This window comes from Oncorhynchus kisutch, linkage group LG6, assembly GCF_002021735.2.
Source record: "Oncorhynchus kisutch isolate 150728-3 linkage group LG6, Okis_V2, whole genome shotgun sequence".
NCBI lineage: Eukaryota > Metazoa > Chordata > Actinopteri > Salmoniformes > Salmonidae > Oncorhynchus > Oncorhynchus kisutch.
Window position 1 is genome coordinate 45,464,671 of NC_034179.2, and position 12,541 is coordinate 45,477,211.

The 12,541-nt window shown below is 45.0% G+C and overlaps 1 protein-coding gene across 1 annotated transcript in view; it reads right to left on the minus strand.

Moving 5' to 3' along the window:
* Positions 1–12,541, minus strand: part of LOC109892893 (calpain-5) — a 61,821-nt gene that overhangs the window by 7,667 nt on the left and 41,613 nt on the right. The window contains exons 4-12 of the mRNA XM_020485759.2: positions 8,659–8,867; positions 7,820–8,012; positions 4,589–4,782; positions 3,189–3,266; positions 2,772–2,967; positions 2,468–2,590; positions 1,868–2,064; positions 1,264–1,385; positions 125–261 (exon numbers count right to left, since the gene is read on the minus strand). Coding sequence (XP_020341348.1) covers positions 125–261; positions 1,264–1,385; positions 1,868–2,064; positions 2,468–2,590; positions 2,772–2,967; positions 3,189–3,266; positions 4,589–4,782; positions 7,820–8,012; positions 8,659–8,867 — 1,449 coding nt within the window. The remainder of the gene's footprint in view (positions 1–124; positions 262–1,263; positions 1,386–1,867; positions 2,065–2,467; positions 2,591–2,771; positions 2,968–3,188; positions 3,267–4,588; positions 4,783–7,819; positions 8,013–8,658; positions 8,868–12,541) is intronic.

The following is a 12,541-nucleotide window of genomic DNA, read 5'->3' on the forward strand; positions in this document are numbered from 1 at the left end:
AAGCATAGGAAAAGTGATTTTCAAAAAGTTAAGAGTAAAACATATTCAAGAGAGGGATACATACTGTATGAACACAGACAGACAGATACAAAAAAAAGAGTTCCTCCTCTCCGTCTGTGCTTACCTCAATGTGGATGCCTTCCTTGGGCTTCTTGCGGTAGAACAGGCCTTTGACATCGAAGTTGGGGCTCCGCGTGTCCTTGTGCACCGGCGAGCGCACTCTCTCTCCCTCACAGGTGATGATGACGTACGGGTCCGAGGCTGGGAGGGAGCGGGAAGGAAGGATGAGGGACAGCTGTCAATCTCTGTATCGGCATGGGAAGTGTAAACGTGTGTGTGCATGTGTACTCAACTATGCAGGCCAAAACCAACTCGAGGTCTAAATGAATCCAATCCTTATTTGGACATCAGACCAACCAGCAAGCAGACAGGTCTCCGACAGGTAGGTGGAGAAGGGCTTTAGTTGCTTGTGCTACTAGGTAGGTAGAGGATATGCAGCCATATGGAAAAAGGTATTCCTAGACCTAGCCCTTTGTGGAACTACTACCATTTTGCTTATATCTATCCAATCCTCTTCGATCTACATGCAGCTAGGGGTTAAGGGTTGCCCTACGAAGTCCAGAGGCTGCTGGTTTTCTGTTCTACCTGATAATTAATTGAACACACCTGGTGTCCCAGGTCTAAATCATTCCCTGATTAGAGGGGAACAATGTAAAAAAGTAGTGGAACTGGCTTTGAGGTCCAGGGTTGAGTTTGAAGGGGTTTAGGGGCTAGGGGCTGTTTCTGGGCTGAGCCAAAGCCTATTGGACTATTAACTGTGCGATATGTCTAGTTGTAGCTAAGCCGCTAGCCACTAGGTGATGCTGATGTACCTCCTTGTGTTTTGGCTGGGTGCCTCTTCTCGTTGGGAATGAGACAGTGCAGCTCTGTGTATGACCAGAAGAGTTCACCTCGCAACACATGCTGGGGCACGGAAAAACACATACACACTCGCACAAAATGTACAGTACACACTTAAACTCAAGTTACCCATCGGCAGAAGAGTTTATTGTGTCGACCAGAACCTTTCCCCTCCAAATATCCCCCATCCTTTCCAGCATGGTCCAGTAACAATGGTGGAGATACAACCGGGCCATCCTAGTATAGCTCGTGTGAAAATGGTCTATGCAAGTCAGCTCCCAAAGCCTCCCTTCGACATGGGTGCATACTGTAGCTTACTTTACTGTAGGCCTACTATTTCCTACTGCAGCCTTACTAGCTTACCTCCATTAGAGTCCTGGCCCTGGAGTCCCTCAGCACTCAGAACGTGGACCTGGGTGACCAGCTGGGGGTAACCACACATGCCCGTCCAACACGTCTGTGGGGGCTCATCTAGGTTCAACTCTCTGTTGGGTAGGGAAAGAAAGTGAATATGGGTGTCATTCATTTTGGTGAGAGTAATGGCAGTGGATGACAAATTACGTGAAAAGGGTTCTGGGTCCACTTAGAGAATCAATTCAACTTTATCAACAAGCTAAAAATCATTTTATAGAAACCCATACAATTCAACTGGTGTGCATGTTAAAGGGATGGGCCACATTTTTGAAGTAAGTAGTAAACTGCAAAAAATACTTGAGCCCCAAGTGTTGTAAAATACCAAAATGTAATATCCCTTTAACATACACACCAGTTGAATTTGATGAGTTTCTATAAAATGAGGTTTGTTATTTGATCAATTTTAACTGATTCAAATTAGGCAATCCCTATCATAGAAGTACAAAACAATACTGTTCTATTCAATTCTATGATCCCAGTGAACTATCCCTTTGTAAAGGTAAGGAGGTTAAACGGAAGGGGGGTGGGTCTGTATGTCGGCCGGCTGGTTTACTTGCAGTCTGAAGGCACGTCGGTGAAGACCCGCAACAGGAAGTCGCCCTGCTGCCCGGGGTCAAAAGTTGTGGGGATGATGACGTAGCGACCCTCCTTGAGCTCCTTCCTGAGGAAGACGCAGCGCGAGTTGATGTAGATGGAGCCCGCCACCTTCTGCTGGGCCGTGTGCATGCGGTACTTTCTGTTCAGCTCCACCTAGAGGACGGGTGGGGACATGACATCAGGGTCACATTTTAAAGGGAGACGTTCAAGGTAGACATGGCATCATCAGGCAGAGCAAGGATAGAGGCAGAAGCAGGGAGACAGATATAGGAGGTGGAAAGATGGCATATGCAGGGACTGAACCAGGATCCGTACGTCTTATACGTACGTCTTATCTTTTATGTCATGAGTAGCAAGGAAGTAAAGAGATGGCAATACCATGAAGTAAAGCATGAAGAGGCAAAAGGAAAAATTCATGTGGAGCGACAGAGTGTGTTCATCTTCCTGTGTATCCATCTGTGTGTGTTAACATCTGCGTATGTGTCTCTTAAACTCGGTGAGTCTGTTCTCGTGTGTGTGTCTTCATCTCTGTGTGTGTGTGTGTGTGCCCGCATACCCGGTGAATGTCGAAGCCTATGGCCAGGTTATCTCCTTTGCCCTCTTTGGTGGTGGCTCTTCTCTCCTTCTGCTGCAGGGCTATCAACACCTCATCCTCTACCTTATTCACATCAAACACATACTGCAGAGAGACATAAACACACTAATTAGAACAATCTCCTCAAATCAAATACAGAATATGCAGTACATGCAAAGACAACAACAGAAAAACACAAATAAACTCACACAGTACAAAACACACTCCTACCCAGCCTCCCACCATCCACCCACTTCCACACATCCTCCACCATCATGCACCCCACCTGTGGGTTCTGGAGGAAGGTGGCCTTGTGGTTGATGCATCCCCCAGAGCGGTTCCTCAGAGGGTCTTGGCGGGGGACCCAGGAGCCCCTCATCACTTCCTCCTCCCATGTTTTGTGGATGCTCAGATAAGAGGTGTTGATGAGGCGGCACAGGATCAGGTCCGTGAAGTACTGGCAGAAGTCATCAAACGTCATCCTAGGGTGGAAGGGAGGGAGGGCAAGAGGGAGGGAGGGTATATTTAGGAAAGTGCCACTCAATCAGTTAATAAAATACAGATGAATTAACTAGGGCTGGTTTCGCGGATACAGATTAAGCATAGTCCGGAGCATGCTTTTTAGTCCAGGCCTAGGCTTAATCTGTGTGTGGGTAAATGGCCCCTAATGTTTTAATGGGGTGTGTATGGTGGTCCCTCTCACCAGAATTCTCCGTCATCCTGCACGGTGACGCCCAGCTTCTCTCTCTCACTCTTGCTCACCTTCTTCCACTCCTCTGAGCTGGGGGCACAGACATGAAATTACCTCATGTTCGACAGTATGACACAAAGGAAATTACAGAGCAAACACACCACTGAAAACCCCTTTGGATTGGAGATTCCCGAAGTTCAGCACCACATGACAACGGACAGCAATTTTCTCAGGAGCAGTCATAGATTAAAACAGGAAGACTTACCCCAGGAAGTAAGAATTGTAGGTATTGGCAATACATAGCAATTGTGTGTGTGCCTACGTGCATATGAAAATAAACCTCTCTTCTGTTTCTATGAAATTACTGCCAGTTCCACAACCTCTGTGGGACTCTGTGACAAACTTCCACATTAAACAATAAAATTACATTTCTCCAATTGTGATCAAACCCCAGATATATTATACATGCATTCCTATGACTATATGAATGAAAGGAGACGACTCCTTTAATAACACCACTCAGTCACTTCCCCTTTAAGATGTAACATCTCTCTCCTTTACCTACTCAATAATTCAGCTGCCTTCATGAGCGAGCCCTACAATCTCTGCTATGTCATACAACCTAGCGATAAACAATAGGACACAACAGGAGGAGGAAGAGAGAAGCTCTTAGTCTTCTCCCCATCCTATTACATGATAAATGCCATAAATTAACTGTTGAGTGTGTGATTTGATTTATTAGGTTAGATATTTTTGGGATTCTATATATTTAAAAAAAAACTTTAAGGTGACTTAAACGTGTGAACGTGTGCACGTGTGCCTTCAAAAATAATAACTGTATTATTATTCTTCTTTACATTTTTTTACCATTCAACCAAGTTTATGTATAAACAATACGACTCGTACACATCTGATTAACTCAGTTCCAAACAGTTGAGTTAATGGAATTCACTCCACAATATAATAGTCACTGTACTAACAGCACCCCCGCAGATCTCGGAATGACAGTGTAATGGCTTTCACTTTTTGTGTCTCCTTCTTCTGCATTATTACTGAAATGTAAAAAACAAACAAATGTAGAGCCTACCCTTAATTTCCCCTCCACATTGTTGTTTTTCTTAAAATAAATAAATAAAACAGAAACACACATTCACACGTATACATGTACAACAGTTAATTTATGGCATTTATCACCTCCCCCCTCCTCCATTTCAGAAGATGGAGGACACCTCTTTCTCCACCTCATTACTCCTACACGGTCTAGTCGTTTCGAGGCAGTAAAGGCACTCTGAATAGGAGAAGCTTTCATTAAGCAGTGTTGTGTACATCGAATTAAAATAAGAATTCTAAATCTAATACTATGGTTGTGTAGTACCACTTCCAGGCCTGAGGAGGCAGTGTTGTGTATTTACCTGTCGCTCCAGGGCCCGCTCCACTCCTTCTCTCCCCAGGGGTTCCTCATGCGGATCATATTGAGCTTCTCTGACTTGAAGAATGCCAGCAGGCCCTGGCCCAGACGCACCTTCTTCACGTCCGTCACTGCGTATGCGTGGCCCTTGACCAGGCCACAGTCTAGCCGTGCCTCCATGTCCTCCACTGTGGTCGCCTATGAGACAATTAAATCAATTAATTAATTTAGAAATATTTATTTGTGCAGCACATGTCATACACAGAATGTAGCTCAAAGTGCTTGAGTTGTGACAAGGGTTGTGTTCATTAGGGCGTGCGACATGCGACAAAATGAAAATGTGCATTCAGACATTTTTTTGTATGATGAACAAGGCCCAGTCAAGTTGAACTGAGAATTGGTTTGTTTGAATTGAGCTTGCGGCCTAGACGGCTGGTGCTGTCCCTTGCTACTTGATCATCAAAGTATCATTGAGCACAAGGCCCAGATGTAATGAGCCCGTTTCACAAACAAAGTGTGATGCAACGACAGCAAGGGAGCAACTACTAAGGAGACAGAAGGGGAAAAAAGGATAAAGAAGACAGGAAGGTAATGAGGGAAACCAGGGTCATATTCATTAGTGCACAACATAACAAAATGTTTTGCAACGGAAAACGTTTTTTATTGGGAAAGGGGAATACCTAGTCAATTGTACAAATGAATGTATTCAACTGAAATGTGTCTTCCACGTTTAACCCAACCCCTCTGAATCAGAGAGGTGCGGGGGCTGCCTTAATTGACATCCATGTCAGATGAGATCATTTAGTCCCTCCCCGTTTCAGTCCATTTTCTTCCATTTGGTGCCTACTAAATATGACCCAGGGGATCCTACATAAAAAACCATACATGACTGTTCCTGCATGCACAAACCCTTCTCATAGACCTCGCTTCTCAACTTAAGCATACTTAATTGCGTGCTGATGGGCCATCAACTGTGTATGGGCTTCCCATTGTATTCAAATTGGTTGAGTAGGTTGGCTACCAGAACATTCACACCTGGCCAAATAGGAAAGCAGTTGTCTGGATTTCAGAGAGCTAGGCTTTTGCTTAGTATGAAAACAATATTTGAGGTAGATTAATAATATGAATAATAATTTACAAACATACTGTACATATCTTAGCTATCATATTACACATTGTAAGTTTCTAGGACATACCAGTTGTTCACAATTCAACCGAAAGTGGTGGAAGTGAAATGTCTGTCTCCAATGGTAAAAATGAAAGGCAATTCTATTTTACTAGGCAAGTCAGTTAAGAACAAATTCTTATTTTCAATGACAGCCTAGTTAACAGTGGGTTAACTGCCTTGTTCAGGGGCAGAACAACAGATTTTTACCTTGTCAGCTCAGGGATTCGATCTTGCAACCTTTCGGTTACTAGTCCAACACTAACCACTAGGCTACCCGCTGCCCCATAAATTGAAAACATTTCTGACTTGAAACTGATAGTTGGATGAAAATATACTAAATTGACAAAAATATTTTCATTTTAGATTTTAGCCATGTCATATTGAAAAGCAGAGTAAACAAAATGCATATATTTTATATGATACTTTTAGCAATCAAAGGAATGAATGACTCTTTTCATTTCTCTAAGATATTATCTTGTTTGTACTTGATGTAAAGAAGTGACATTTCATATCACTATGTGAATGTGTGTAAATACCATATAAAATACCACAACATTTTAGGTAAGGGGTTAATTGTAGCAAATGTTACGATTAACCCCCTTTACAAATCAGAGTCTAATCTGAGTCTAATGAGAAAAAACAACTAACGATTGTCATCAATTAAATCAATCAAAATACCTCTTCTTACTGATAAAAATGATGTCTAGATAAATGGGGAATGTTCGGCAGGTCAATAATCAAGAAAGAGAGGTGGCAAGAATATTTAGACATCATTTAAAATAAAAAAAATAGGCCACTACCTTATTCTGCCTCGGTCCATAGGCTCTGTGGAAGACGTGCTTTGAGTATTTGCTACCACACACACATCATTTTTCAAACCATGCTTACAAAAAACAGCGAAGGTGGGGAGAAGACAAAAAGCAATTAGGCTTGGAGTCTGGGGAGAGATGCACGAGTGTGGCTTTTAAGATGCCTTTGTTGCATTCCTAAATCAGACCTCCTCACAACAAAAAGCCTGTGCGTAGTCAAGCATTTTTATAATGTTGCCAGGACGTTACAACCATAACCAAACAACAACCAAAAAGTCATGGGTCATGTCCGAGGAATTAAGGACTACGGTTTTCGGTGCGGTCAGGGCCGTTCGTCTAGCCGACGCGTTTGTTTAGCCATTATATTTTTTTCCGTGTCCGTGTCCATTCGGTTGTTATTGTTCCGTAATAGAGCCTAATGAAAACTCATGAATATAAAACGCCTATCGCTGCCAGTTGAGCTAGTGTACTTGATTCGGAATCACACAACGTTGGACTGTAAATGAGTTCTAGTGCAGGAGTGGACGAGCGCAGACAATCAAAAGGGGGGACTCAGTGCCTGTGTTCCAAATGTGCAACTTATTACCTTTACAGAGTACTACTTTCAACAAGGGCCCATAGGGTTCTGGTCAAAAGTAGTGCACTTTTTAGGGAGTAGGGTGCCATATGGGACGCAGTCAGTGGCTGCCCGGAGGAGAGTGGAACTCGTACAAATGGAGCTCCCAACAGCAGATGTTGCGTATTGATGAATAGACGGACTGACGGATAGACAGATAAACAACAAGCAGATTGAGGATGACAGGTAGATGGATGGATAGAGAAGAGGACGGTATTTGCATTCTGAAAGTGTATATGCACTTCAAGTCCCATCAGCAGAGAGAAAGCCTTGTATGATTACATTGATATATGATAGATAGATGGATAATCACAAAGGATTACATTTTCCTCTTGCAAATGTAGACTTTGCATGAGCCAACTAACCACAACTTTCGAAATAGACGGGATGGCACATTATCATGGTGATTGCCAAACCCTGTAATTTGCGATTTATGTTGCAATTTTTTGGTGTTCCAAATAGCACAAGGCAGAAAAAAAAAATTGCAATGGAAAACAGGAAGTACGGGCAGTACCTCCCTTTTTTCAAAGCATTTTTTCTCATGTTTTGTATTGAACATGACCTAGATCTCCTAACTGACCCCCTGGCTGCCCCTGATCCAAAATGGCTGCCTAGTACAGCTCTTCCCCCTGAGTGACTCACCCGGATGGAGCAGCTGATGAGGCCGTCCCGGTTGTGGACCTTCAGCACCCTCTCAAACAGCTGGTTGCGGGCCACCTCGTCAGTGGCCATCTGGCCCTCCAGCAGGTCCATGGGCTCCGAAACGCCCCCTGTGAAGTCCACCAGGGCATCCGCCGTGTTCCCGCCATCCAGGGCCTCGTAGCAGCCGTACACTCTGCAGAGACAGGTCGAGGAAGAGGAATACATGTATGAGTTAATCTGTAGTCAAATATCTCTCTATCTACAGTGCACATTTGACAACAGAATGACAACTGAACCTCTTGTTTGACTCCACATCTCAAATCATAAAGACAGTGGCTAGTAGATACAGTATCTTGAATCAGTTAAAATAGTGACAGACAATAATAAGCCTAATTCTAAGACATTAAAGGCTTATGCATGCTTATAAGATGTTATAAAGCATTATACCTACAGGCGTTAAGTAAAGCGTTACCAATTGAAAATATTTATTTACCTGAGTGTGTGAGTGCATCCTCGTTCTAAAGATTTTTTCTGCATTCCTCAAATACTGGGAGAGTAAAACATACAGTAGCATTTTATCCTATTCTAGATGATATTCCCCAGGGCTACTGGGGCTGCTACAGTACTGTATCTCTTTATCCCTGCCCCTAGGTGTTCATTACATTTTAATGTTGTATTTTACCATGGCTGTATTACACATTGTCCAATTGGGACAACAAATTGATTGATTGCTTGATGGATGGATTGAACATTTAAAACATTTTCCAACCAGACTGTATTACACATTTCCCAATTTGGACAATAAAGCCATTGACAGATTGATTGATTAATTGACTAACTTGGCATAGGCCTTCTCCACCAGTGCGCTCCAGAACTCGTTGCTGTCATCCGAGTGGCAGTAGACCAGCTGGTTGTCCACCGTGGGAAGCCGGTCGTCGATCACCACATCCACCCACTCTCCGAAGCGCCAGAAGCGGAAGTGGAAGATCCCGGCGTACGACTCGGGTGTCTCAGTGTCCCACTCCTGCTCTTTCCAGTCTGGGATGACCTGAAGGGAGGGAGGGAGGGGGGTGGAGCAGAGGGAGAGGTCGGAGAAGGAGGGGGTGGATGGAGATGAAAGTGGGAAAGAGAGAGGGAAAGGTTGGGAAAAGGGCGGAGGGGGTGAAAGAGGGAGTGGGTGTGGGTAGGCAGGACGCGTAGAGGGAGGAGGGGGAGGAAAAAGAGAGTCAGAGTTATGCAAGCCGAACGAACAAGCCGCGTGGTGGCCTAACTCGTAAATACCACACCCTCTTGTGAGTGAGCCTGTGATCCCTGCTGGACATACCTCGTCTCAAACTTGTCACCCCCGGCTGGCCCGCTGCGTTCCGGAGGATTAAGGGAATAAATGTAGTGTATCACCTGGGCTCTGGCAAGTATACATCCAGATGAGGAAGAATACATGGAACAGGACAGAGGGACGGGGAATGATTAGAGCTGCAATGAAGTACTAGCCAGTCATCCCCTTCCCGGGGGCTCCCCCTCGGACTGCGATGGGCTGGCTGGGGGGCAAACAAGACCGCACTTAGCCCCCTCGCCCACCCACCCGAAATACCCATCAGCCATCAGGGCTAAACAGGAAGTGTAGTAATGAGACGCCACATAATGAAGGTGTACTGCGGAGTACAGAGGGCTAAACTTGGAAACGAACCACTGTTCCTCCACTGCCCTTGGAGATACATGCTGGGGAGTGGTGGACTAAGAGCCCTGGTCGGTGGGTCAGTTCTGGCAGGGTGGTTCTGATGGAACCTTTGTTCTGCAGATCAAGGGGCTGTTCTGTGTGTGTGTGTGTGTGTAGCAGCTCCTTTAAGAGGAGAGGATAAAAAACAATACTGCACCATAGAAACCCCAAGTCATGTGAGAGCCCTTAGGAAGCCAGTGACATAGAGAGAAAGAGAGGGGGGTGAAGGAAAGAGAGAGAGAGTGAGAACGAGGGAGGGGGGTATCTATCTAGGGTTTCATCCAGAACATAATAAAGCTCTATAATAACTTTACTCTCCCTGCAAAGGATGGACTGGACTCTGGCCAGAAACAGCAGAAACCCCATCCTCCCTCTGCCTAATGTTCTGAACATTGCAGATAGAAATATATCAGGTAGAACATAGTCGTATGAAAAAGTTTGGGCACCCCTCTGAGGCTGCATAATAATGGACTCTGTCGTCACAGAAAATGATCACAGTGGCATGCCATTCATTTTCTAATAAAAGTTGAGTACTGAAGAATTGTCCAGACAAAGATTTTTAGTGTAGCAATATTAAGTTGTATGAAATTAAATCAGATGTGAAAAATAGGCTATGCAAAAATGTGGGCACCCTTGTCATTCTGTTGATTTGAATACCTGTAACTACTTAGCACTGATTAATTGGAACACACAATTGGTTTGGTGAGCTCATTAAGCCTTGAACTTCATAGACAAGTGCATCCAATCATGAGAAACGGTATTTAAGGTGGCCAATTGCAAGTTGTTCTTCTCTTTGACTCTCCTTTGAAGAGTGGCAACATGGGGGCCTCAAAACAACTCTCAAATGACCTGAAAACAAAGATTGTTCAACATTATGGTTTAGAGGAAGGCTACAAAAAGCTATCGCAGAGATTTAAGCTGTCAGTGTCCACTGTGAGGAACATAGTGAGGCAATGGAAGACCACAGGCACAGTTCTTGTGCAGGCCAAGTAAAATATCGGAGAGGCAAAGGCGAAGGATGGTGAGAACGGTCAAAAACAGCCCACAGACCACCTCCAAAGACCTACATTATCATCTCGCTGCAGATGGTGTCACTGTGCATCGTTCAACAATTCAGCGCACTTTGCACAAGGAGAAGCTGTATGGGAGAGTGATGCGGAAGAAGCCTTTTCTGCACACACGCCAAAAACAGAGTCGCTTGAGGTATGCAAACGCACATTTGGACAAGCCAGCTTCATTTTGGAATAAGGTGCTGTGGACTGATGAAACAAAGATTGAGTTATTTGGTCATAACAAGGGACGTTATGCATGGCGGCAAAAGAACACAGCGTTCCAAGAAAAACACTTGCTACCCACAGTAAAATTTGGTGGGGGTTCCATCATGCTGTGGGGCTGTGTGGCCAGTGCCGGTACTGGGAATCTTGTTCAAGTTGAGGGTCGCATGGATTCCACTCAATATCAGCAGATTCTTGGGAATAATGTTGAAGAATCAGTCACAAAGTTGAAGTTACGCCGGGGCTGGATATTTCAACAAGACAACGACCCAAAACACTGTTCAAAATCTACACGGGCATTTATGCAGAGGAACAAGTACAATGTTCTGGAATGGCCATCTCAGTCCCCAGGCCTGAATATCATTGAGAATCTGTGGGATGATTTGAAGCGGGCTGTCCATGCTCGGGCAACCATCAAACCTAACTGAACTGGAGATGTTTTGTAAGGAGGAATGGTCCAAAATACCTTCATCCAGAATCCAGACACTCATTAGAGGCTATGGGAAGCGTCTAGAGGCCGTTATTTTAGCAAAAGGAGGCTCTACTAAATATTGATGTGATTTTTCTATTGGGGTGCCCAAATTTATGCACCTGTCTAATTTTGTTTTGATGCATATTGCACATTTTCTGTTAATCCAATAAACCTCATTTCACTACTGAAATACACTGCTCAAAAAAATAAAGGGAACACTTAAACAACACAATGTAACTCCAAGTCAATCACACTTCTGTGAAATCAAACTGTCCACTTAGGAAGCAACACTGATTGACAATACATTTCACATGCTGTTGTGCAAATGGAATAGACAACAGGTGGAAAGTATAGGCAATTAGCAAGACACCCCCAATAAAGGAGTGGTTCTGCAGGTGGTGACCACAGACCACTTCTCAGTTCCTATGCTTCCTGGCTGATGTTTTGATCACTTTTGAATGCTGGCGGTGATTTCACTCTAGTGGTAGCATGAGACGGAGTCTACAACCCACACAAGTGGCTCAGGTAGTGCAGCTCATCCAGGATGGCACATCAATGTGAGCTGTGGCAAGAAGGTTTGCTGTGTCTGTCAGCGTAGTGTCCAGAGCATGGAGGTGCTACCAGGAGACAGGCCAGTACATCAGGAGACGTGGAGGAGGCCGTAGCAGGTCAACAACCCAGCAGCAGGACCGCTACCTCCGCCTTTGTGCAAGAAGGAGCAGGAGGAGCACTGCCAGAGCCCTGCAAAATGACCTCCAGTAGGCCACAGATGTGCTTGTGTCTGCTCAAACGGTCAGAAACAGACTCCATGAGGGTGGTGTGAGGGCCCGACATCCACAGGTGGGGGTTGTGCTTACAGCCCAACACCGTGCAGGACGTTTGGCATTTGCCAGAGAACACCAAGATTGGCAAATTCGCCACTGGTGCCCTGTGCACTTCACAGATGAAAGCAGGTTCACACTGAGCACATGTGACAGACGTGACAGAGTCTGGAGACGCCGTGGAGAACGTTATGCTGCCTGCAACATCCTCCAGCATGACCGGTTTGGCGGTGGGTCAGTCATGGTGTGGGGTGGCATTTATTTGGGGGGCCGCACAGCCCTCCATGTGCTCGCCAGAGGTAGCCTGACTGCCATTAGGTACCGAGATGAGATCCTCAGACCCCTTGTGAGACCATATGCTGGTGCGGTTGGCCCTGGGTTCCTCCTAATGCAAGACAATGCTAGACCTCATGTGGCTGGAGTGTGTCAGCAGTTCCT